The 25,365-nt window shown below is 41.6% G+C and overlaps 1 protein-coding gene across 1 annotated transcript in view; it reads left to right on the forward strand.

Annotated features, from left to right (window-relative positions):
* Window positions 1-25,365, forward strand: part of LOC117513538 (collagen alpha-6(VI) chain-like) — a 276,666-nt gene that overhangs the window by 112,294 nt on the left and 139,007 nt on the right. The window contains 2 exon segments of the mRNA XM_034173701.1: window positions 315-393; window positions 11,997-12,142. Of these exon segments, the coding sequence (XP_034029592.1) occupies window positions 315-393; window positions 11,997-12,142 (225 nt within the window).

A 25,365-nucleotide genomic window follows, 5' to 3' on the forward strand; every position in this document is an offset into this window, starting at 1 on the left:
TGATTTAATATTGAGTACTGAAAAGTTATTTTGGAAATAAAGAGAACTGCACTGACAAATTCTGAATTACTGTTCATTGGGGGGGCAACACAAACCATTTGTGCTTAGGGCACCCACACGGCTATATATATATACACACACACACACACACACACACACACACACACACACACACACACACACACACACACACACACACACACACACACACACACACACACACACACACACACACACACACACACACACACACACACACAAAGGAGTTGTCACAGAAACAACATGTCTGAGGTGTGACCCAAACTGTCCAACAGGTGCTGGTGATCTTCTCAGATGGACTTGATGAAGATGTGATGAAGCTTGAACATGAGTCAGAGCTGCTCCAACAGTCTGGTAAGCTTCTAACTTTAGTTTTTCTAAGTCAAGTGACTTCATACTGACTGAGTTGTTTTAATTCCTTTGGCCCATTCATACTCAGACCAATGTGTTTGCTGGCGGAGAGTGAAAACTTGCTTATTGTTGACCAGCACCAAAATCCACCAGACTCTACAGGCCACACTGATGTTCATCTGGTGCCGGAATTTTTTTTAATATGCTTAAAATCTTTGACGTTCATGCTAAAATGCCAGCAAGAGTTGAGCTTCACTACTACATCACCTTTGTTAGTATGCTGTTGCTGCTCCTTTGCCCTCTGCCGGCCTCCGCTGGGCAACGCCAGGGGCATGACTGGAACAAATAAAACATCAATTAAAAACAAATTTAAATACATAAGAAATAATACAAAAATACCCAGATTAAAATTAGGCAGTGCAGTTTGTCAGATAGAGAAAGCAGTCTGAAACAGGTGGGTTCTGAGTCAGGATTTAAAAAGTGGGAGAGGGCTTACGGTGCATCCGGAAAGTATTCACAGCACTTAACTTTTTCCACATTTTGTTACATTACAGCCTTATTCCAAAATGGAGTAAATTCATTTTTTTCCCTCAAAATTCGACCCCATAATGATAACATGAAAAAAGTTTTTTTTTTTTTTGGGAAATTTTTCCAAATGTGTTTTATATATATATATATATATATATATATATATATATATATATATATATATATATATATATATATATATATATATATATATATATATAAACTAATAAATCACATGTCCATAAGTATTCACAGTCTTTGTTCAATACTTTGTTGATGCGCAGTTTCAGCTTGGTGCACCTATCTTTGGACAGTTTGGTTCATTCCTCTTTGCAGCACCTCTCAAGCTCCATCAGGTTGGATGTGGAGCGTCGGTGCACAGCCATTTTCAGATCAGAGATGTTCAATCAGATTCAGGTCTGGGCTCTGGCTGGGTCACTCAAGGACATTCACAGAGTTGTCCTGAATCCAATCCTTTGATATCTTGGCTGTGTTTAGGGTCATTGACCTGCTGAAAGATGAACCGTCGCCCCAGTCTGAGGTCAGAGCGCTCTGGAGCAGGTTTTCATCCAGGATGTCTCTGTACATTGCTGCATTCATCTTTCCCTCAATCCTGACTAGTCTCCCAGTTCCTGCTGCTGAAAAACATCCCCACAGCATGATGCTGCCACCACCATGCTTCACTGTAGGGATGGTGCCTGGTTTCCTCCAAACATGACGCCAAAGATTTCAGTCTTTGTCTCATCAGACCAGAGACCTGATTGGTGGACTGCTGCAGACATGGTTGTCCTTCTGGAAGGTTCTCCTCTCTCTGCAGAGGAATGCCAGAGCTCTGACAGAGTGACCATCAGGTTCTTGGTCACCTCCCTGGCTAAGGCCCTCCTTCCCCAATCGCTCAGTTTAGACGGGCGTCCAGCTCTAGGAAATGTCCTGGTGGATCTGAAGTTCTTCATTTACAGATGATGGAGGCCACTGTGCTCACTGGGACCTTCAAAGCAGCAGAAATGTTTCTGTACTCTTCCCCAGATTTGTGAGACCTCAATTTATTTTATTTATATTGGGCCAAATCACAACAAAGCTGCCTCAAGGTGTGTCACAGAAGTAAGGTCTAACCTTACCAACTCCCAGAGCAAGAACACAGGTGACAGTGGTAAGAAAAAACTCCCTCTGATGATTTGAGGAAGAAACCTCAAGCAGACCAGACTCAAAGGGGTGACCCTCTGCTTGGGCCATGATACAAACACAAGACGTGCACAAGACAGGAGGATTGCAGAATAAGACACCACACCCATCTTTGGATGGAGCTGTACCTCAAACACATAGGAAAAAAAACAGAATCAGGCATGAGAAAGACAACAAATACAGTATAATTTGTCAGCATTAAACAACAAGAAAAACAGAAGAAATACTAATGTGATCGCTGGCCACTAGCCCTAAGCTTCACTAAAAGTAAGAGAGTAAGATTAGGTTATGGTTAAGGTTAGGGTTGGAGTAGGAGTTGGGTTAGGAATAGTGAGTTAAAAAACACCCCATCACGAAAATTTGACTAATTTCGTCATGGGAGCATGAACAAAAAAAAAAAAACGTGAGACTGGGCTGGCTAGCCATACGAAAAGGAAAATAAGTGTGTCTTAATTCTAGACTTGATAGTCTCCACAGAATCTGAGTGTTTTATTGATGCACGGAGATCATTCCACAGAACAGGGGCACGATAAGTGTGACCTTATAAGTGGCCTTATATGTAGACAGCTGTGTGCCGTACCAAATCATGTCAAATCAACTGAATTTACCCCAGGTGGACTCCAAATAAGATATAAAAAGACCTCAAGGATGATCAGTGGAAACAGGATGCATTTGAGCTCAATTTTGAGCATCATAGCAAATAGCTGTGAATACTTACATACATGTGATTTCTTAGTTTTTTATTTTTAATACATTTGCAAAGATCTCAAAAAATGGTTTTCACATCGTCATTATGGGGTGTTGTGTGTGGAATTTTGAGGAAAATATAACTTTTATCCAATTTGGAATAAGGCTGTAACATAACAAAACGTGGAAAAAGGGAAGAGCTGTGAATACTTTGTGGATGCGCTGTATATTTCTGAGGACAGGTGATAATGAATTCTCGAGGTGAGGAGCAGAGTGGCTGAATTCTCTGCACCCCATAGTGGTGAGATGGGCAGGGGGACAGTCAAGTGAGTGGTGGAGGAAGATCTGAGGGTGCGAGAAGGAGTGGCCACATGGATGAGGTCAGACAGGTGTGAAGGTGTGAGGCTGTGGATGGTCTTGAATGTTAACAAGAGAATTTTGAATTTGATGTGGAACCTAACCAGGGGCCAGTGAACTTGTTGCAGTGCCAAGGTTATGTGGTGAATAGAGGTGGTTCTGGTGATGCTAGGGATAGCTGAATTTTGAATCAAATGAAGTATATGGAGCTAGTTATGAGGGAGACCAAAAAGGAGGGAATTACAGCAGTCCAGACGAGAAGTAACAAGACTGTGAACAAGGACAGCATCAGTACAGGCGGTGAGGGAGGGGCAGAAGCGGTTAATGTTTCATAGGTGGAAGTAGACTCTACCAGACTCTACTGGTGGTTGGCTCTCACTGCGGTATTGTATCACTTCCTGTTCCGGAGCACAGCGGTGTTTTTCTGTATCTGTTAGCTGTTTAATCTGCGCAGTTAGATTGATCTAGTTATCTAGATTACGATTTGTTTCCCAGTGTAATCTTTACGTGCCTTAACTAAAGCACTCCTTCTGCTGAATCACCTCTAAATTATTTACACATTATTCACTTTGCGTGTTTTTAGGAATCCGCTAGCTTAGCGTAGCTACTAGCTCTTAGCCGATTTAGCATGGCGGCTTCTCCTGTCTCTCCCGCACTTTTCTGCTCTGGGTGTGAAATGTTTAGTTATTCCTCGGCCTCCTTTAGCAGTAATGGTACTTGTAATAAGTGTAGCTTATTCGTAGCTTTGGAGGCCAGGCTGGGCGAATTGGAGACTCGGCTCCGCACCGTGGAAAATTCTACAGCTAGCAAGGCCCCTGTAGTCGGTGCGGACCAAGGTAGCTTAGCCGCCGTTAGTTACCCCCTGGCAGATCCCGAGCAGCCGGGAAAGCAGGCCGACTGGGTGACTGTGAGGAGGAAGCGTAGCCCTAAACAGAAGCCCCGTGTACACCGCCAACCCGTTCACATCTCTAACCGTTTTTTCCCACTCGACGACACACCCGCCGAGGATCAAACTCTGGTTATTGGCGACTCTGTTTTGAGAAATGTGAAGTTAGCGACACCAGCAACCATAGTCAATTGTCTTCCGGGGGCCAGAGCAGGCGACATTGAAGGAAATTTGAAACTGCTGGCTAAGGCTAAGCGTAAATTTGGTAAGATTGTAATTCACGTCGGCAGTAATGACACCCGGTTACGCCAATCGGAGGTCACTAAAATTAACATTAAATCGGTGTGTAACTTTGCAAAAACAATGTCGGACTCTGTAGTTTTCTCTGGGCCCCTCCCCAATCGGACCGGGAGTGACATGTTTAGCCGCATGTTCTCCTTGAATTGCTGGCTGTCTGAGTGGTGTCCAAAAAATGAGGTGGGCTTCATAGATAATTGGCAAAGCTTCTGGGGAAAACCTGGTCTTGTTAGGAGAGACGGCATCCATCCCACTTTGGATGGAGCAGCTCTCATTTCTAGAAATCTGGCCAATTTTCTTAAATCCTCCAAACCGTGACTATCCAGGGTTGGGACCAGGAAGCAGAGTTGTAGTCTTACACACCTCTCTGCAGCTTCTCTCCCCCTGCCATCCCCTCATTACCCCATCCCCGTAGAGACGGTGCCTGCTCCCAGACTACCAATAACCAGCAAAAATCTATTTAAGCATAAAAATTCAAAAAGAAAAAATAATATAGCACCTTCAACTGCACCACAGACTAAAACAGTTAAATGTGGTCTATTAAACATTAGGTCTCTCTCTTCTAAGTCCCTGTTGGTAAATGATATAATAATTGATCAACATATTGATTTATTCTGCCTTACAGAAACCTGGTTACAGCAGGATGAATATGTTAGTTTAAATGAGTCAACACCCCCGAGTCACACTAACTGTCAGAATGCTCGTAGCACGGGCCGGGGTGGAGGATTAGCAGCAATCTTCCATTCCAGCTTATTAATTAATTAAAAACCCAGACAGAGCTTTAATTCATTTGAAAGCTTGTCTCTTAGTCTTGTCCATCCAAATTGGAAGTCCCAAAAACCAGTTTTATTTGTTATTATCTATCGTCCACCTGGTCGTTACTGTGAGTTTCTCTGTGAATTTTCAGACCTTTTGTCTGACTTAGTGCTTAGCTCAGATAAGATAATTATAGTGGGCGATTTTAACATCCACACAGATGCTGAGAATGACAGCCTCAACACTGCATTTAATCTATTATTAGACTCTATTGGCTTTGCTCAAAAAGTAAATGAGTCCACCCACCACTTTAATCATATCTTAGATCTTGTTCTGACTTATGGTATGGAAATAGAAGACTTAACAGTATTCCCTGAAAACTCCCTTCTGTCTGATCATTTCTTAATAACATTTACATTTACTCTGATGGACTACCCAGCAGTAGGGAATAAGTTTCATTACACTAGAAGTCTTTCAGAAAGCGCTGTAACTAGGTTTAAGGATATGATTCCTTCTTTATGTTCTCTAATGCCATATACCAACACAGTGCAGAGTAGCTACCTAAACTCTGTAAGGGAGATAGAGTATCTCATCAATAGTTTTACATCCTCATTGAAGACAACTTTGGATGCTGTAGCTCCTCTGAAAAAGAGAGCTTTAAATCAGAAGTGTCTGACTCCGTGGTATAACTCACAAACTCGTAGCTTAAAGCAGATAACCCGTAAGTTGGAGAGGAAATGGCGTCTCACTAATTTAGAAGATCTTCACTTAGCCTGGAAAAAGAGTCTGTTGCTCTATAAAAAAGCCCTCCGTAAAGCTAGGACATCTTTCTACTCATCACTAATTGAAGAAAATAAGAACAACCCCAGGTTTCTTTTCAGCACTGTAGCCAGGCTGACAAAGAGTCAGAGCTCTATTGAGCTGAGTATTCCATTAACTTTAACTAGTAATGACTTCATGACTTTCTTTGCTAACAAAATTTTAACTATTAGAGAAAAAATTACTCATAACCATCACAAAGACGTATCGTTATCTTTGGCTGCTTTCAGTGATGCCAGTATTTGGTTAGACTCTTTCTCTCCGATTGTTCTGTCTGAGTTATTCTCATTAGTTACTTCATCCAAACCATCAACATGTTTATTAGACCCCATTCCTACCAGGCTGCTCAAGGAAGCCCTACCATTATTTAATGCTTCAATCTTAAATATGATCAATCTATCTTTGTTAGTTGGCTATGTACCACAGGCTTTTAAGGTGGCAGTAATTAAACCATTACTTAAAAAGCCATCACTTGACCCAGCTATCTTAGCTAATTATAGGCCAATCTCCAACCTTCCTTTTCTCTCAAAAATTCTTGAAAGGGTAGTTGTAAAACAGCTAACTGATCATCTGCAGAGGAATGGTCTATTTGAAGAGTTTCAGTCAGGTTTTAGAATTCATCATAGTACAGAAACAGCATTAGTGAAGGTTACAAATGATCTTCTTATGGCCTCGGACAGTGGACTCATCTCTGTGCTTGTTCTGTTAGTCCTCAGTGCTGCTTTTGATACTGTTGACCATAAAATTTTATTACAGAGATTAGAGCATGCCATAGGTATTAAAGGCACTGCGCTGCGGTGGTTTGAATCGTATTTGTCTAATAGATTACAATTTGTTCATGTAAATGGGGAATCTTCTTCACAGACTAAAGTTAATTATGGAGTTCCACAAGGTTCTGTGCTAGGACCAATTTTATTTACTTTATACATGCTTCCCTTAGGCAGTATTATTAGACGGTATTGCTTAAATTTTCATTGTTACGCAGATGATACCCAGCTTTATCTATCCATGAAGCCAGAGGACACACACCAATTAGCTAAACTGCAGGATTGTCTTACAGACATAAAGACATGGATGACCTCTAATTTCCTGCTTTTAAACTCAGATAAAACTGAAGTTATTGTACTTGGCCCCACAAATCTTAGAAACATGGTGTCTAACCAGATCCTTACTCTGGATGGCATTACCCTGACCTCTAGTAATACTGTGAGAAATCTTGGAGTCATTTTTGATCAGGATATGTCATTCAAAGCGCATATTAAACAAATATGTAGGACTGCTTTTTTGCATTTACGCAATATCTCTAAAATCAGAAAGGTCTTGTCTCAGAGTGATGCTGAAAAACTAATTCATGCATTTATTTCCTCTAGGCTGGACTATTGTAATTCATTATTATCAGGTTGTCCTAAAAGTTCCCTAAAAAGCCTTCAGTTAATTCAAAATGCTGCAGCTAGAGTACTGACGGGGACTAGAAGGAGAGAGCATATCTCACCCATATTGGCCTCTCTTCATTGGCTTCCTGTTAATTCTAGAATAGAATTTAAAATTCTTCTTCTTACTTATAAGGTTTTGAATAATCAGGTCCCATCTTATCTTAGGGACCTCGTAGTACCATATCACCCCAATAGAGCGCTTCGCTCTCAGACTGCAGGCTTACTTGTAGTTCCTAGGGTTTGTAAGAGTAGAATGGGAGGCAGAGCCTTCAGCTTTCAGGCTCCTCTCCTGTGGAACCAGCTCCCAATTCAGATCAGGGAGACAGACACCCTCTCTACTTTTAAGATTAGGCTTAAAACTTTCCTTTTTGCTAAAGCTTATAGTTAGGGCTGGATCAGGTGACCCTGAACCATCCCTTAGTTATGCTGCTATAGACGTAGACTGCTGGGGGGTTCCCATGATGCACTGTTTCTTTCTCTTTTTGCTCTGTATGCACCACTCTGCATTTAATCATTAGTGATCGATCTCTGCTCCCCTCCACAGCATGTCTTTTTCCTGGTTCTCTCCCTCAGCCCCAACCAGTCCCAGCAGAAGACTGCCCCTCCCTGAGCCTGGTTCTGCTGGAGGTTTCTTCCTGTTAAAAGGGAGTTTTTCCTTCCCACTGTAGCCAAGTGCTTGCTCACAGGGGGTCGTTTTGACCGTTGGGGTTTTACATAATTATTGTATGGCCTTGCCTTACAATATAAAGCGCCTTGGGGCAACTGTTTGTTGTGATTTGGCGCTATATAAAAAAATTGATTGATTGATTGAAGTATACAGACCGGGTGATGTTGAATTGGAAAGACAGAGTACTGTTGAGGATGACACTCAGACTTTTAACCTGTGGGCAGGGGGACAGAGAAGTTGTCAATAACTAAACGAAAATTGAGTTGATTTTGTCCCAATAAGGAGAACCACTGTTGGGTCATTCCATGCCAAATGGGTCAAATTTTAAAAAATTCCCCACGTGACCCCTTCCAAAAAAAAAAAAAAAAAAAAACAAGAAAAAAATTGTACTTGTTCCCCTGCCAGAGAAATGGAAATAGCTACCCCAAGTTTTAATGAGCCAGCTCTAATACTTGAAGCACAGGAGCAGTTTCAAAATCGCAGCATTTTTGTTCTTATTTGAAAAAAGCACTTTCTGGCCAACTTTGGAGAGCAATATAGCCTAGCCAAATTAAGTGAAACCCCTCAAATCTTTTAAAAAATTTAGGTAAAATCATACTGGAAAAGCCATATCTGGCATCAAAACAATGATATCTGGCTTCATTTTTTATCCAACTGTTCTTAAAAACTGCCAAAAATGGTATTTTTTCTAAATGAGGTCTGACTTTGAGCATGCACTGTGTCAAAATAGATTAATGCCCACGCTTCTCCTTACAACACCAGAATGTTTCATTTTTCCATTTCAGCCAAAATTGTGCTTGTGAGGGAAAAATTGAAATTGTGCAATTTCGATTTTTTGCAAAAATACCCTCTAATTGACCACAAAAATCACCAGGTGAGCAATTGATTAAAAAAAAATTAATTTCAACCATGCAATTATATGGATGTAAAGATGATATATACTAAATTTCAAGTTTGGGCAAGAAATATTCTATTTTAATATTTTTTTTTACAATAGGCAATATTGTGTGAAATCGCACATTGACTATATGGTGTTAAGTCAGTGGGCTTGAAATGTGAATATATAGTTATTACGTAATAACTATAATAATTATACAATTATTTTAACTTGGTAAAAAACTGTATTGCTGATGGATGCAACAGCACAGGGTACCCAAATGAATGATAATTTTGACAATTTCAGTGATCAGAACAAAGTTGAGTCACTTCTCCCAGGGTTTTTGCACACATAACATGCATACTGATGACAAATATTATTACAGTAGCTGATTTACTATTAGCCTTTTTGCCTGTGCTGTGTCTGCAGAAAACATGTTTTCCTGTACATAACCCAAGAACATAGTTTTCGGACATGATGGCTTTGTTTGGTATACATGGTATACCTACATTAAGAGCACTTTGCAAATGTGTGCATTTTAAAGATTATGTAGGAAATATTACTTGTTCACTGTGTATTTAACTATTAAATAAATATAAGAAATGAATCATTCAGGTAAACCTTGAAAGTATTTTAGATTACATGACATTGTATATCATGTGTTGTTGGATCTGTATTCATAAAAATTATGACTTTTCAGAAAAATTAAAAAAATATAAATATTTCTTGCCCAAACTTGAAATTCAGTATATATCATCTTTACATCCATATAATTGCATGGTTGAAATTTCAAATTTTTTATCAATTGCTCACCTGGTGATTTTTTATGGGGTATTTTTATGAAAAATCAAAATTGCGTAACTTCAATTTTTCTCTTGCAAGCAAAATTTAAGCTGAAATGCAAAATTGAAACATTCTGGCATTGGAACTAGTTCATGAGAGTCTATACCTGTAAAGCGAAGTGTGGGTATTTATCCATTTTGACACAGTGCATGCTCAAAGTCAGACCTCCTTTAGAAAATATACCGTTTTTGGCAGTTTTTAAGAACAGTTGGATAAAAATGAAGCCAGATATCATTGTTTTGATCCCAGATATGGCTTTTCCAGTATGATTTTGTGTAGGATACTAAGTTTGAGGGGTTTCACTTAATTTGGCTAGGCTATATTGCTCTCCAAAGTTGGCCAGAAAGTGCTTTTTTCAAATACGAACAAAAATGCTGTGATTTTGAAACAGCTCTTGTGCCTAAAGTATTAGAGCTCACTCATTAAAACTTGGGGTATTTCTATTTCTGGGGCTGGGGAGCAAGTGCAGTGTTTTTCACTTTTTTTGGAGGGGGTCATGTGGGGATCACTGGCTGACTTGGCATGGAATGACCCTGTTTTATCATTGATTAATTTGAGAAAATTTAAGGAAAATCAGGATTTTATTTCTGCTAAGCTGTCAGTAAGGGAGGAGGGTGGGAGAGTGGAAGTGGGTTTCATGGACAGGTTGAGCTGAGTGTCATCAGCCAATGGTGGAAGTTACGAGGTCTGTTAGAAAAGTATCGGACCTTTTTATTTTTTTCAAAAAACATATGGATTTGAATCACGTGTGATTGCATCAGCCAAGCTTGAACCTTCGTGCGCATGCGTGAGTTTTTTCACGCCTGTCGGTTGCGTCATTCGCCTGTGAGCAGGCTTTGTGTGAGCAGTGGTCCACCCCTCTCGTTGGATTTTTATTGCAAATAAATGTCTGAATGATTTGGAGCTTTGCTGCATCAATTTTTTCCAGAAACTGTGAGAGACCTCCAGGTGGACGCCATTCGGAAAATTCTGTTTGCTTTCAGGGACGATTTTATGGGGATTACACAGATTAAGGAGTGCTCCAGCCGGTTTAAAGCTTAAACCAGAACTGTGGGGAGGGGGTCCAGCTGACAGGTGGCCGGCTCGGATTTACAGATGAGATCAGAGATTTCAGAGAGGGTGGGGACCTGGAAAGAAGAAAATGAATGAGTGGGTGCATGAAGTTTAGCTGAAGTATGGACAGAGGAGTTTGGCCCAAGACGCTGATGGAGCTTCTGGATTGTTTCATCAAAACACATAGGGGGAGTTACAGAAGGCAGCTGAGAACAGGTGGGATGGAATAGAGTCTTGGGGTTGGATGATATTATTGAACAGTGAACACAGTGACTTGGTGTTACCTTTATTACAACAGAATATTCCAGTGTAATAATTAGATCTGGTTTGAGCAGTGCAGTCCTTGTAATGGAGATGATATTTGTGCATCTCCTTGTGTACAAAAAGTCCAGTTTTTCTGTGGAGTCGCTCAAGCTGCCAAACTTTGGGCTTCACAAGCTGAAGTTCAGGTGTAAACCAGGCGGCAGAGAGAGAGAAGGAGACAGATCTGGTCTTTACTGGAGCAGGAGAGTTAAGAATGCTGTGAAGTCCAGTCATATAGTGTGAAACCAGCTCATTGAGGGTGGACAAATTCTGAACATCCAGTAGAGAATCCATACTCAAGGAGACAAAATAAAAATTAATGTCCTTAATATCATGGAGGAAGATGAGACGGGGGAGCTCAGCAATAGAGAGTTCATGTACAAAATCCCAGATACAGTAAAACCTGCCTAAACCATCATTGTATAAACTGGATACTTGCACTCACCAGACAAAACCAAGTGTCCCCGACAATGTTCCTGACAATGAAAATCTGCCGAGGGGGCTGGACCACTCCTCACTCAAAGCCTGCTCACAGGCGAATGACGCAACCGACAGGCGTGGAAAAACTCACGCATGCGCACGAGGGTTCAAGCTTGTCTGACACAATCACACGTGATTCAAATCCATATGGTTTTTGAAAAAAATAATAAGGTCGGATACTTTTCTAATAGACCTCGTATATATATAAAACGGATTTTCGCTCACATCAGACAAAACGTCCCACAACATCACAAAGTATTTTCATTAAAAACGCCTCGCATGTAGCGGACAGATCAGTCTGGACCTGCACAGGAACAGAGGTATGAAATGAAGTTCAGCACTGACACTCGCCGATTCGAGGAAAGTGTGTTTTTAGCTGATAACACAAAGTTTGCTAAAGGTGTAAACTTGACATTTGAGTTACTGTTTGTCTTTTAGGGGTCAGTGCTTTGCTGGTTGTATCTCTGGACGGTGCGCAAGATGTTCGTCAGCTCCAGATGGTCGAGTTCGGACGTGGGTTTGATTACAAGTTTCCACTCAGCATCGGCATGCCAAGTGTCGCCAGCAGCATCCTCAAACAGATCGTAAGTTTTCTTGCTTCGCTGCAAACTCCACAATAGTCAGGTGGCAGAACTCAGGAATATACAATGACCTAAATGTTGAGTGTTAGAAGCGTCCATTTAGTCTGGATGTATTGTATGGACATAGAGCAAAATTTGCCTGATTCAGCAGCCATGACACTTTTCAAAATGGCCAATGTTATATTTACATCACAAGCCATATCAAATGTTTATTGGAACACAATTAAAGTTTTTGTTGCTACTTGAAGGTTTTTGAGCGTGCAGAATTCAAAAATTTTCATCCAAACGCCATCCAAACTTGACACTATGTGTGAAGGGGCCATTAATAACTGTAATTTGTGACTGTTTAATGGTTTGAAGCTTCTGTTCTGAGAAGGCTACCTTTTGCTAGTGGAAGACCTATATGAAACAGGAAACCATTCTTTTGAGGTTCCCACGTGTTGTCCTTTGCTGAGATGCTTCCATCATTTAGAGCCTTTGAGCACTGCCACTGTACTCCCAGGGGAACTGTCTTTGTGGCTGACATAAAGATGTTGCCTATGTCAACACCATACGTAGGGCTTTGTGGCCAGAGACTTCATGACAAATTGAACATAACAACAAATCAGAAAAAGTAGCTGGTGGATTTCTTGGCCTAACAGGAGCTGACACAGCCAGGGACAGACTGTGAACTAAACTTCAACGAAAGAGCCCAGCTCACCACTGACACAAAGGCTGTGTTCAACCTATCAGGTAACGACAAAGATGATGAACATGAAGCTTGATTTCTCTCACACCTGGTGATGGTGTCAGTGATGTGGTGATGCGTGATCTGCTCATAGCTGAGGAAAATGGAAAGAATGTCATTGCAGGGTTCATGTAGACACAGGCTTTTGAAGAACACAAGCAGGTTTCATGGCCGACTGAAAAAGGAAAACCTTGACCCATATTGCGCCCTTGGTAAATTATAAAAAAGTTAGACAGTTTTTGAGATTTGCAATAAATGGACAATGCAGACATACTGTAGTGTTAGCAGCCTATTGATTGGTAACCCCCAAAAAACCTCACTCACTCAGCTTCAATCACATATCTGTAAGCGGGTCAAGTGGACAACAGCTCCAGCAGGGGACCCCAAACATCCCTTTCCCGGACCACATTAACCACCTCTGACTGGGGGATACCAAGGCATTCCCAGGCCAGTGTGGAAATATAATCTCTCCACCTAGTCCTGGGTCTTCCACAGGGTCTCCTCCCAGCTGGACATGCCTGGAACAAGTCCCTTAGGAGGTGCCCAGGGGGCATCCTTACCAGATGCCCGAACCACCTCAGCTGGCTCCTTTCAACACAAAGAAGCACTGGCCCTACTTTGAGCTCCCCACGGATAACAGAGGTTCTCATCTTATTTCTAAGGGAGACACCAGCCACCCTCCTAAGGAAGCCCATTTAGACTGGTTGCAGCCGCGATCTAGTTCTTTTGGTCATGACCCAACCCTCATAGGTGAGAGTAGGAGCAAAGACTGCCAAGTAGATCAAGAGCTTAGCCTTTTGGCTCAGCTCCCTTTTCATCACAATAGTACAGTAGAGCGAATGCAACACCACCCCTGCAGCACTGATTCTCCGGCCAATCATGCTCCATTGTCCCCTCAGTTGTGAATAAGACCCCAAGGTACTTGAACTCCTTCACTTGGGGCAAGACCTCACTCCTTACCTGGAGCAGGCAATCCATCACTTTCCTGCTGAAAACCATGGCCTCAGATTTAGAGGTGCTGATCCTCACCCCAGCCACTTCACACTGGAGGTCACAGGTTTATGAAGCCAACAGGACCACATCATTGGCAAAAAGCAGTGATGACACCCTGAGCCCACCAACGTGACGTTTCTCCTCCGCTCAACTATGCCTTGATATCCTGTCCATGAATAACACAAACAGGATTGGCGACAAGGTGCAGTCCTGGCGGAGACCAACCCGCCACTGGAAACAAGTCCGACTTATTGCCAGGAACCCAAACACAGCTCTTGCTTTCTGAGTACAGAGATTGGATGACCCTGAGAAGGGATTCCTCACTCCATACTCTCGCAGCATCTCCCAGGGTACCCAATCATACTCCTTCAAGTCCACAAAACACATGTAGACTGGATGGGCATACTCCCAGGTACCCTCCAGGATCCTTGTGAGAATGAAGAGCTGGTCAGTTTTTCCATGGCCAGGACGGAACCTGCATTGTACCTCTTCAATCCGAGGTTCCGTTATCTGCCGAACCCTTCTTTCAAGCACCCTGGAGTAGACTTTACCAGAGAGGCTGAGTAGTGTGATGCCCCTGTAAATGGCACACACTCTCTGTTCCCCCTTTTTTTTTTAAATATGGGGACCACCACCCCAGTTTGCCACTCCTTAGGCACTGTCCCATTTTTGGACAGCTCTCATCAACCCCTAGGACTTTGCTACTGCAGAGTTGTTTGACTACCTCAGTAGCTTCCACTAGGGAAATTGATGATAATCCCCCAGCAGTTTCTAGCTCTGCCCCTACTATAGCGGGCGGATTGTCTGATGCAGGAGTTCCTCAAAGTGTTCCTTCCAGTGCTGGATCACATCCTCAGTTGAGGTTAACAGTGTCCCATCCTTACTGTAAACAGCTTGGATGGTTCCCCGTTTTCCCATCGTGAGGTGCCTCACGGTCCGCCAGAAGCATCTTGGTGCCGAACGAAAGTACTTCTCCATGGTTACTCCGAACTCCTCCCACACTTGCTGCTCTGCCTCCCCCACAGCAGAGGATGCCACCAATTGGGCCTGTTGATACCTTGCAACTGCCTCTGGAGTTCTCAGAGATAACATATCCCAGAAGGACTTTTTCTTCAGCCAGACGACTTCTCTGACCAATGGTGTTCACCTTGCCTATCAAGGGTTGCCGCCCCTTGAGTCACCTAAGACCTTCATGCCACAGCTCCCTGCTGCAGCTTCAGTAGTGGAAGCTTTGAACATTGCCCATTCTGATTCAATGGGCTCAACCTCCACAGGGATGCTAGAAAAGTTCTGCCGGAGGTGTGAGATGAAGATCTGTCAAACATTTGGTGCCTCCAGACATTCCCAGTTCACCTGCACTATCCGTTTGGGTTTACAAGGTCTGTCCAAAGTCCTCCCCATCCTGTGATCCAACTCACAACCAGATGGTGATCAGTTGACAGGTCCGACCCTCTCTTCACACGAGTATCCATTCTTTTGAAGTTCCCACATGTTGTCCTCAGATCAGATGATATGATCACAAAATCAATCATTGACCTTGGACTTGGGTGCTCTGGTACCATGTACACTTATGAGCACCTTATGTTCGAAACTGGTGTCCATGACAATCCATGACAAGCACAGAAGAACAAACGACCCAGATGACCCATCGGGCTTAGATTCAATCACCCAATCGCGCCTCTCCAAGAGTCTCTGTCATTCTACATGTGTGCATTGAAGTCCCCCAGTAGAACAATGGAGTCCCCCAATGGAGCCCCATACAAGACTCCATTCAGGGACTCCAAAAAGGCAGAATATTCCAAACTGTTTGGTGCATATGCACAAATAAAGTCAGAGTTCCTCCCCATCACCCGTTTCCCGCCACTCGAAGGCACAGGGAGGCGACCATCTTATCTACCGGGGTAAACTCCAACGTAGCGGTGCTCAGCCAGGGAAACGTGAGTATCCCCACACCCGCCTGGTGCCTCACACAATGTGCAAATCCAAAGAAGAATAAGGTCCAACCTCTATCAAGGAGAGTGGTTCTGGAGTCGAGGCTGTGTGTGGAGGTGAGGCCCAGCACATCTTTTTTACTGATTTATTTTTAATTTAAATTCACAAAGAAACTGAATCAACTGTAACAATATGCTGACTGAAGTTGTAAACTATTCAATCAGAGAAAGTCTGCATCATTGGCAGAAAAAGGAAAATATGTTTGTATTCATCTTTTCTTGCAGTCAAAGATACACTTTTTGCTTAGAAAAAAAAAATCACTTTTCCAGGGTTATATCTTGTTCAGATATAAATGAGAACACTGACTTTTTTTTTAAAGAATTTTTTTAAAGAATTGTGTGTCAAGAATCTACTAGAATGCACCAAAATGCACCATTTTTAAAAAAAAACTTTTCTGGATCCCCCTACAGGACTTTGCTCCTTCTCTGCTTGCCGCACAATGTGTCAAACGCCAAAAAAGTTTCAATCAAAAAAAGTTTTTCTCACCACCACCCAGTGGTGGGCACAGTTCCGTTAATCCACTAACCAATAATTATTGAAGATAATGTTTTCATTATTAGTTTTTCAGATAACTTCAAAAAACATCAGTAGACTATTTATCTTCCCCTAAGTTTTGGTCCAGTAATTTTTAGACTGCTAACATTTTTGCAGGCGTGGTAAACAAAGCTTAACCATTACAAACCTTTATTAAGTTTAAAAATCCTTTGAGTACCTACCTGTTAAATATTTTTAGTAGATGTGCAGTTTGATCCTCTGCAAACAGAGAAAAGCTGGTTCCAGAAGAAACCACTCTATCCTCTGCAGACAAAGGAAAACTGGTCACAGAAAAGAAAAAAGCTCATTTCTTTTGACACCCCATACTGATACGCTGGCAATATCACCCAAGTCATCCAGAGGCATACAGTTTTAACTTATGGTTAAACTTTTGACCAAACCAATTTAAATTAACGTCATGTCTGAAGTTTTATGAAGTGAAAATATCAGATATATGTTTTAGCTTGAAAGTAATGCACTAATTTTGAAGGATTTAGTGTGGACATGCTGTGTCCAGGTGCATCATGGGTAATCTCAGTGCATTCACGACAGAAGAAATGCATTTGAGATGCTATGATCAGGCTCCACATGGACAACAGCATTAAACCCTTTGTATATTGTGCCTAAAACTCTTGTGAATATATTTTCTGGGTTTGTAGATGTTGTTATTGTGTTTGTTTTATGTAAAAATGCCAGAAGAAGCCCAGGTTGCTTCTCCATTATTTTCAATTGGGATCACTGCGATCGATTCCTCTTTGCTCTTTAGAGTCCTGCTTATGCCAAACACTGTCTGTTGTCATTGTTCCAGAGTAATATATATAAGATGTCTGAAATTCAGTTTGCGTTTATTAAATTCCACGCATCTTAAACATAGCAGAATTTTGTTTTGGCAAGTTTTCACGGTCTCTACTGTCATCTACTGGCCAGTGTTCATGGCAGTTTGAGCATCTGGACACCAGTAGATGGCAGTGTTCTATTTATTTTGACCCTGGTTATATCAGACGGTTGTCAAATCACAACTTGACTTTTTAGCTTTTTGCAAATGGCTTTTTTTTTTTCAAATAAAAAAAGGCAAAAGCACATTTATATGTAAACACAACCACACACACACACACACACACACCTCACATTAACATGTTGGTTTTTACATAGAATGAATGAGTCAACCAATCAGTGTTAGCGGAGGCTCATTTACCCATAATCCCTTTGGCATCTGTCTGTGTTTGTTACAAAACTTCAGAATTAGTGCATTATTTAAAATTAAAAGATAGGTGTTATATTTTAACTTTGTACAAATGACAGAATTGATATTAATAGAGTTATTGTATCTGGAATAATTTGATAATTTTAAATCAAAACCATAACTCAGAACTGCTTTGTTTTCCAAGACCTCTGCCTCACTGCAGCACAGCTGTATTTGTTTAAGGAATAATGGCTTGTTGTGTGTGCGTGTGTGGAGTTGAGCTTAGTTCATCTCAATTACTTCTCTGCTGCAAGTTATGTAGTAAACAGGAGCTTCCAGCAGGGGGCAGGGCGCACAAAGACACAAGTGCTGACTCATTGTTTGGGTCTTTGGTTACCTTTGATGCTACCAGCAGAAGTGATTGTGGTGTTAAAACTCAAAATCAGCTTGTTAGTAGTTGCAAGTGTATTGGAAGCAATACTGAAAGTTATCGTTTAGCTGTAGTTTCCGATAAATTTTTGGGTGGTTTATCAGTTTAGCTTTATAAAAGATAACTTTTCAGTTAGCTGATTAGCTGTTATCAAAGCTAACTTTTGATTAGCTGTGCCCATCACTGCCACCACCTATGCAAATGCCACTATTTCACTGAACTATTACACCCGCATGTGACAAGCAGGTGACAAGCAGGTGCCTCTGGGTTGTGCCGAGTACAAGGCTGAAGACCAGGGAAGAATGTGTGATTGAGATTGTGGAGTGCGCTACCTTTAGACCTACGCTTTGTGGACTCTGTTGAAACTTTTAAAGTGAAGCTGTGACCCATTTGTATGAGCTGGCTTTTACCACGTTTTATCAAGTAGCCCAGCAGATTACCCTAAAAATCTTTCAGTAGGTGATGCAAGCATGAAATTTGGCATGAAACATCCTTAGGCACCATTTTATCAAAAAAGCACCTTAGCGACTCAAAATCTAGAAATGGCCACCATTTTTTCAAGATGGCGGCCATACAGTATTCTTGAATTAGAAAAACTGATGGTGCAACTGAAAAAATGCATACAAATGGACACCAAAACAGGGTCAAAACAACAAAAAGGTAATATTAATTACAGTATGTACAATTATATCCTAATCACCTTTCAAAGCAATTCAATTATCACAATTACATGAGCATAGTGCGGTGCAGGGCAGTGTCAGCCGAAAGCATTTGCACCTGCCATGACACTCAGGTATACATCCACATTTTGTCAATTGTTGACAGCTTTCAGCATTTGGTGGCAATTTTGTCCAAATAATCATCCACATTTCACCATTTTTCTTCCAGCCCCAATCGCCAGGACTTTCTCTTTCCATATTGCAGATCGCGGCTTGACCCCAGATACATCCTGCTTGATAAACCGCATGCTTTGTATGCTCAATCAGTGCTCCGCAGGTTGGAGGAATAGACTCATAGGACCTCTGCTTCCGAGCAAACAATGAGTCTTGCATCATCGATACTTGCAGTCGGACTTGATCTATCATACATCATAATCACAAACTTTTCCAGTACATTCTGATCGTGTTCGCTTATCACTGGTGGATACTTGCTAAGCTTTGAGAATACATCTGTAACATCGAGACAAACATCCCATGTCTGCCATGCAGTTTTCTTTCCCTTACCTCGAAAGGCGGAGACAACATCACATCCCGTGAACGCATGGAAGAACAACAAACCATTCGATTTATCAGTGCCAATTTTCTCAAGGATATTGTTGACTGGAATCCATCTTAAACTCTTTCCTTGACCAAACTCTATCCAAAGTGATTGTAGTCCTATGTTGATAAGATCAGGCAAGACATTCACGCCGAAAACCAAAACATCTGTGTCATTAGCTTTAATCATGATGGATTTTCTTCCTTCTGCTGCAGCATGTCTGGCATGTACAAAAAGTCGCGTATCTGCTTCCTCGTGATTACATTTTGAGAGAACTTCAAGATTTACTGGCCTGTTGCAAACAACACTGTCTTCTCTTGTAACATAAACATTTGTTGTGCAAAGTTCACTCACTTTCGTAGCTAGAAAGTTGAACAGTTCTGTTTTGTTCGTATTGTCTCTCATGAAATTCTGCCAATTTTTTGGAATGTTACCTTTTTCTGATACCCTTCGCCTTCCTCCAAACCATCCTTTTGTCCTTGTCTCAGCCTTTAAACTGCTTGATTTGTAGACATCAAACACCAGATTGATTCTAGAACATTTTGAGCAGTAGGATTGAACTTTTGGAACAAACTCCAGAGTAGCATACTCTTCAAAGGTCTTGGAAATCTTTGGATGGGTGCAATTGACTAAAGCTGACCCATCGATAATTATTACTTCAGCACCAGGTTGTTTCTCTGCAAGTGTGACTTTGTCCTCAAGAATCTGTGCCAGTTGAGATTTTTGACTTGGATGCAGTCTGCCATTGTCACTAAGAGATGCCGGTGAAGATTGATTTTCATGCTTGAAAAAATTGTTTAAATCGCACTCTCGTGACTGGCATGAACAAAAACAATTAAACAATTTAGAAAACAACTGACAGTCATCTTTAATATTCTTTAGTTTCAGATCTTTTGAGGATGCTTCTGGCTTTTGACGAAAGAAATCAATATTGTTCCTTTTTATTGGATGATAAAACTTACAGTCTTGTCCCTCTTCAAGACCTTTTAGAAACTCGTCGAAACTTGCTTTGCCTCTCTGGTAATGTTCAGCAACCAAGGCTGCAGCACTGGCATGAGCTACACTTTTGGTGTCCAGGCAGAGCCGGCCCAAGGTATACGCCAACTACACGGTCGCTTAGGGCCTCCACACCACCAGGGGGCCCCGAGAGCACCGAGATGTTGTGATAAAAAAGTAAATATATACGTGAAATTAAAATAATATTGAATAATTTAAACGAAATTGTATTACACCCGAAAAAAATAAATTCATTTTGACAAAATACCAATACTAGGTTAATTGATGCCTCCTGTTGGCTGCTGCCACCGTTGGGCAAATTTAGATGCACCGCTTGGGTCAGGTGGTCGATGACTAATCCTGAGGAACGAAGTGAGTGCAAGTCATGTCTCAGAAAAGAAATTATCCCTCTGGAGCGGAGAAAAGAAAAAAGAAGAAGTTGGAAGATGAGAAAAAAACAACAAGACAAAGGTAGGTTTGCATGTCCAATATTACAATTTTTGTTGTCATTATTTGCGAAATGCTCCGTTCGGTTAGTGTAAAGTGCTTTAGGTGTCTTAAAGTCAGAGGCGACTGCAAGGGAAGCTCAGCTTCCCCTAAAATGTAAAAAAATAAGTGATCAAATATATACTGTTGTGTGTACATGTCATTGACTACATATACGCTACAACGCGCTCAACTTTTGTTCAGAATCAGCTTCTTATCACTGGTAACGACGCGGCTTTCCTCTCACTCTTTGGCTTTGTCCCGCCCATCGGGCGCTCAGCGTGTCTGGGGGTCTATGGGGCAGTGGGCGGGCCTCGGCTGGCCCGGACGCTCAGCTTCTGCATGATGATTGGGTGATCTGTCTGAGGCTGAATCCCTTTTTGATTGACAGCGAAATGATTGAATCAGCGATCTTTTGGTGTAAACATCCGTGGGAGCATTTTCATTCTTTTCTGAGTTAAACCGGAGACTTTCCTAATCCTCTTGGCGGCATTTTCTTTGTTAAAAACGACTAGCGACAAATCCAGCTTCTATTTCTGGTGTTTTTTTTATTTTTTTGTAGCTGGCTGTGTTTGGAGACTGACTTCTATCACTCTTTCTCAGAGGTGTCAAGTAACGAAGTACAAATACTTCGTTACTGTACTTAAGTACACTTTTTAGGTATTTATACTTTACTCCATTACTTATTTTTCTGCCTACTTCTGACTTCTACTCATTACATTTTCACACAAGTATCTGTACTTTCTATTCCTTACATTTTTAAAACAAACAGCCTCGTTACTTTTGGCTTCAGTTTAATGTTTATATATATATATATTTCACGTCATGTGAGCCTGTAATCAACTTTTCTGCAGCGCGGCTTTGCTTTGAACCGTGAACCAATCGAAGCAGTAGTTCGCAGATTGAAGCAATGCTTCGACCATTGCTTCGTTTATTCTTTCTTTCTTTCGCTTAATTTTCCCCCCGCTAAAACCCTAAAGAGCATACTTCTGTGAGTATTATTTACCTTTTCTATGTTAAACCGACCTGTTATGGTCTTCTGAAACCGTTGATGGATGTATTTTATAACTTAAAAACGGGAGCGATGCTAACGCGTTAGCATGTCTATGGCATTTTCAATGTTAAAACTTAGCATTAAGCAGGTGCAGCTGTCTTCACGTTCGAGTACATTTGTTTTCAAATTGTAATATTTCTTAAATTTATTTTTGTTTATATATTAATAATCTAATGATTATTATATACAATTCTAGAGAAACAGGCAAAAAGAACCTGAATAGAAACACAACAGAAAATATAAAAGCAACTAACAATGAACATACGTTCCCATGATGCACTGTTTCTTTCTCTTTTTGCTCTGTATGCACCACTCTGCATTTAATCATTAGTGATCGATCTCTGCTCCCCTCCACAGCATGTCTTTTTCCTGGTTCTCTCCCTCAGCCCCAACCAGTCCCAGCAGAAGACTGCCCCTCCCTGAGCCTGGTTCTGCTGGAGGTTTCTTCCTGTTAAAAGGGAGTTTTTCCTTCCCACTGTAGCCAAGTGCTTGCTCACAGGGGGTTGTTTTGACCGTTGGGGTTTTACATAATTATTGTATGGCCTTGCCTTACAATATAAAGCGCCTTGGGGCAACTGTTTGTTGTGATTTGGCGCTATATAAAAAAAATTGATTGATTGATACGTAAATAAATACATACATAAATAAATAAGTGTTTCCTGTGAACACCTAGTGACTCTTACACCTCCACTTCCTCCCTGTCTTATTTAATGAGTTTGTTTCGGTCAAACCGTATTTTCATTGTGTTAATTTCTTCAGTGATTTTCTCCAGAACTTTCTGCCAAACTAGAAAACTGCTACATCCTAGTAAGAGCAGAATACTACTGGAATGAATCTGAATAAGGAAAGTTGTGTTTTTTGTTTTTTTTTTTTCTCACTAAATGGATGCTGCACTCACTGCAGTTTATTGTCTGGAATAGTCCCAGATTGCATTTCAGAGCTTCTAGAATTGAAACATTTCCGTGCAGGTGGTGTTGGGGGGTAATTTTGGGTTTTGGGTCTTGGGCCACATGTAGAATGAATCAGTTTTTAAATTAAGCTTTCAATTCATATAGTGGCATCTACCTTTTTTTTTTTAAAGGTTACTTTATACTTTTATACTTTAAGTAGGTTTTGGAGCACATACTTTTTCACTTTTACTTGAGTAAAGAGGTCAAGTTGATACTTCAACTTTTACCAGAGTGTTTTTAAACTGCAGTATCTATACTTCTACTTAAGTAACAAATGTGTGTACTTTTGACCCCACTGCTCTTTCTGACTTCTATCTCAGTTTCTGTCCCTACCGAGCAGCGGGTGCTGCTGAGCTCCTCCACCGTCACAAAGCGCTCACAGGCGGACACACTTCACACTAGCCTCATGCCAGTCCCAGCTAGCGAGCTAGCTAGGTAGCAAGCCGCACATAATGGCAGACAATTTGAATGTTGTGGACCGGATTTTGGCGAAGCCATTTGATAGTCTTCCTTATGAAGAGAGTTAAACAGCAGGGCAGATCAACTCCTCAGATTAATTTGGTGCAAAAGGTGGGGAAAAGTAGCTCAGCTCTCAATGGTTTGCAGGCCAAAGTTAAAGCAGTAGCCCCCAGTGCAATGTTTGTGCATTGCTATGAACACACATTGCTGTTATGTTGTGGATTTCTGTGTTCATTTTGGAGATTATTTAAGTATTGTATTTATTATTTAAGTATTTAATTTTGATTACAACTTTATTTTTCTGTAAGATAATGTGAATGTCATTTGATTCTATTTTGTATTTGGATATTGAACATTTTGCACACCATTGCACATCTGAAAGAAATTAAACTATTTATCATGTTTACTATAAATGCAGTCTCCTGCCTGCTGACGTTACTTTCAAATAGTTAAATTAATGAGCCATACTTATACATCACTCTGTATGTAGAAGTTAATTAAAACATTTATGAGTTTGCTACCCCTTTAAGGTTAAAAACAAGAATGACACCTGTATGACGTAAGATAATTACAAATAATGCTAATGATTGTGGGTACGTTACACACATAACAGTGTAGCCTATGGAATAATGAGGCATCTGGTGCTGAAGTGATGGTAGGGGGCACCCAAATGAAATTCTGCTTAAGGCCCCATAAAGGCTTGGGCCGGCCCTGTGTCCAGGGTAAGAAGTTCACCAGTCTCCTCCATAAATGGATTTCCCATCTCCTTCATAAGAGAGTGAAGCTTCTGTACTCTCTGTGAACGTTTTCTGGGCATGTACGTTCTGCTCATGGTGCTGAACCTCTTCATTGGCATCTTTCACCCCACACAATGTTTCATATTGTCCTACCAGAAAGCTGACCTCTGGACCTGCGACCACCCATCTTCTCAGAGCAGACAGATCCTCTGTTATTCCTATTGCACCCCCGTCACCTTTGATCACAGCATTGGCTTGCTCATGTGCCTGATCTATTGGCAAAGCAGAGAATGCGCGACTTGATTTGTGAACCACGAATTTTCCGCTTCTGAATTCAGCTGCCATTCGAGGGTTTATTTCCTCCAAACAAATCATATCTTTCAAGTGGATTGGAAGCCATCTCGCGTAATTAACATTGTTGTTATCAGGTTTGATGGGCTGGACACAAATGCAGGACGCAGGTACACAGCTCAGTGGAGATAAGATGTTTACTCTGTAAACAGGCTGGGGTCGGTACACAGATAGGGCTGGACCTAAAGGACTGACATGAAAGGTGGGGTGAACATGCATAGAACCAGATAAACGAAGACGGACAGAAACAGGGTTAATGACCTTGGACGTGGGGAAGGGACCAACGTACATGGGAGCCAGTTTCCGAGGAACACCCCGTAGCAGCAAATGCCGGGTGGAGAGCCAGACCTTCTGACCAGGTGTGTAGACGGGAGCCGCAAGTGGGCGTGATGAGGACTTATGCATAGCACATGTTTGACAGGCATTTACATATTCCGTAACATCTGCAACCATATGTGGCCACCAAAAACGTTGCACGACATGAATCGTCTTTTTGATTCCAGGGTGACACGAAAACCGGCTATTGTGAGCCCACTCGATACCCCCCCTGAGGGCGTCAGGTACAAATAACTTGTCTGGAGGACAATTAGAAGGCACGCAAACGTTGCGGAGGGCTTCCTTTACCCGTGATTTCACCTCCCACGTAATGGCCGTGATAAAACATGATGGTGGGAGAATATTGCTGGGGTCAGAAGGTGTATCGGCTTTATCGTATTGCCTGGACAAGGCATCAGGCTTCCCGTTTTTCGAACCGGGTCGGTACGAGATAAAGTTGAATCGACTGAAAAAGATTGCCCACCGGGCCTGACGAGCATTTAAGCGCTTCGCAGTGCGAAGATAAGCGAGGTTTTTATGATCCGTGTACACTAGAAATGGCAATTGTGTCCCCTCAAGCCAGTGAAGCCATTCCTTCAAGGCCACTTTTACCGCCAGCAGTTCGCGGTCGCCGATGGAGTAATTTCGTTCTGCCGCTGACAGCTTACGGGACAGATAGGCACATGGATGCAACTTCTTATCTTTAGGACTTATTTGCGACAGAATTGCTCCCACACCGATATCGGAAGCATCGACCTCGAC

This window comes from Thalassophryne amazonica, chromosome 7, assembly GCF_902500255.1.
Source record: "Thalassophryne amazonica chromosome 7, fThaAma1.1, whole genome shotgun sequence".
In the NCBI taxonomy this organism is placed as follows: Eukaryota; Metazoa; Chordata; class Actinopteri; order Batrachoidiformes; family Batrachoididae; genus Thalassophryne; species Thalassophryne amazonica.